We start from the raw sequence: 1,781 nt of genomic DNA, 5'->3' as shown, positions 1-1,781 counted from the left end.
TGCTTGAAGCGCGCCCACCATAGACTTTGTATGTAAACCTGATGCTCCTGATGCTGAAATCGCGTTCAGTGTGAATGCACCATAAGAATACAAACATGTTCTTGCATGAGGCCCACTGAACTGACGAGGAGTGAAGAGCAGAACACAGATGTACATGGTGAGGACTAATCAAGGGAACAGGGAACACTTGGGGAGAGGAAATGAGGAACAGTAGGAAAGAAAACAGACTAAAACATAAAAAACAGAAACATAAGTGAACAACCAAACAAGGAAACTTCACCTTGAGACAAATGAAAGTGTCTGTGACGTACAATTACTGCAAACACATAAACTGAAAAAATAAAACACCTTAAAATTAAAGAACTTTGGTATAATATAATTTTACCCATTTTGTCACATAACTTGCATACTTTAGTTGTGAACTTGGCAAACCCGAAGTGAAACAGGAAGTGATGACAAAGAGGAACTCTCAGTTCAGTTCAATTCAATTCAACTGTCACAACAAACGTCCACTGTGAAAAAAATCAATCTAAAGAAGCAGCAGATTGTGTTGAATTTTCACTTCAACACAGTCTCCATCCTGAGCAGCACATGGTGACAGAGGAGAGGAAAAACTCCCTTTAACAGGAAGAAACCTCCAYCAGAACCAGAACCAGAACCAGGCCTCGTCTCTCTGACAGTGACTCAAATCATCGAAACATGAGATTATTCCCTGTTGAATATTGTTTATCTCAGTGAATTTGTTTTTGCAATTCGTTACTGAGTTTTTCTTTCAAATATTTAGGTACAAAGTGTAACTCAAACAAAAAAGCACAAACAGGTAAAATGATTCAAACTGAAAATAAATTAAATGTGCTGAACCTTCACTTGAGCAACTAAACTGAAACTTTTTGGATGGAAAGTTTTATATTTTTAACCGTTGTGTGTTTAGATGTGAATGCTTTGTCAGGTTACCTGGAACATGTTGTGTTCCTGTTTACGGTTCTGTCTGCGAGGTTTGTTGTGGACACTTGCTTTTGGACCGGCCTGGTAGAAAGTTCTTCGTTGAGGTCTTTGTCTCAGGCTCAACTGACCTGTCCCCGAAGACTTGTCCTGAAAACGTACAAACAAACACGCCATCACCCTCGAGGAGGTACACGTCACTTTAAAGTTCCCCAAAACCAGTGGTGAGCTCCAGCAGAAGCTTCCCTCAGTGAACATCAGAGGACGGTGTTAGCTTTCTGCTCTCTACTGGCTAGAAGACTTATTCTTCTTCGATGGAAGGATCAACATCCTCCAGTATATGGTCATTGGTTAAGAGAAGTTATGTCTTACATTCATTTAGAGAAGATTAGATATACTGTTAGGGGATCTGTAAACAAATTCTTTGACATCTGGCAGCCATTTATATCCTACGTGGAGAATATTTCAGCAGATAACTATGTAAAAGTCAAATATTGGTTCTTTGTACACAAACCTGTGACTTGTATTTTCTGTTATATGAATACAAGATGTATCTATGTTTGTTTTGGTAGATCCGGTATAGGTGGGGAGGGTTCTCGGGGGTGTGTGTTTTTTGTTAGTTTGTTCTTTGTTTATGATTTATGTTAAAAATAATAAAAAAAAACTTTGAAAAAAAAAACTGTGGTGGGGAGCGCTAATTCAAAAGTTAGTTCCGCAAATTCTAAACCACTAATTATTTTCTTTAGTTCTGCATCTTCTAAAGCACACATGTCAAAAATATTTTAGCGGAAGCTAAATAGATCTGCAAAACTGGCTCAGTTTACCAGAATATATATATA

At 38.0% G+C, this 1,781-nt stretch overlaps 1 protein-coding gene across 1 annotated transcript in view; it reads right to left on the bottom strand.

Annotated features, from left to right (window-relative positions):
- LOC106527836 (DNA (cytosine-5)-methyltransferase 3B) overlaps positions 1-1,781 on the bottom strand; it is a gene marked incomplete at both ends in the record, with an annotated part of 17,647 nt that overhangs the window by 14,207 nt on the left and 1,659 nt on the right. The window contains 1 exon segment of the mRNA XM_014022830.1: positions 955-1,092. Within this exon segment, the coding sequence (XP_013878284.1) occupies positions 955-1,092 (138 nt within the window).

This window comes from Austrofundulus limnaeus, unplaced genomic scaffold, assembly GCF_001266775.1.
Source record: "Austrofundulus limnaeus strain Quisiro unplaced genomic scaffold, Austrofundulus_limnaeus-1.0 Scaffold344, whole genome shotgun sequence".
Taxonomy (NCBI): Eukaryota; Metazoa; Chordata; class Actinopteri; order Cyprinodontiformes; family Rivulidae; genus Austrofundulus; species Austrofundulus limnaeus.
This window is presented reverse-complemented; position numbering and strand designations above follow the sequence as displayed.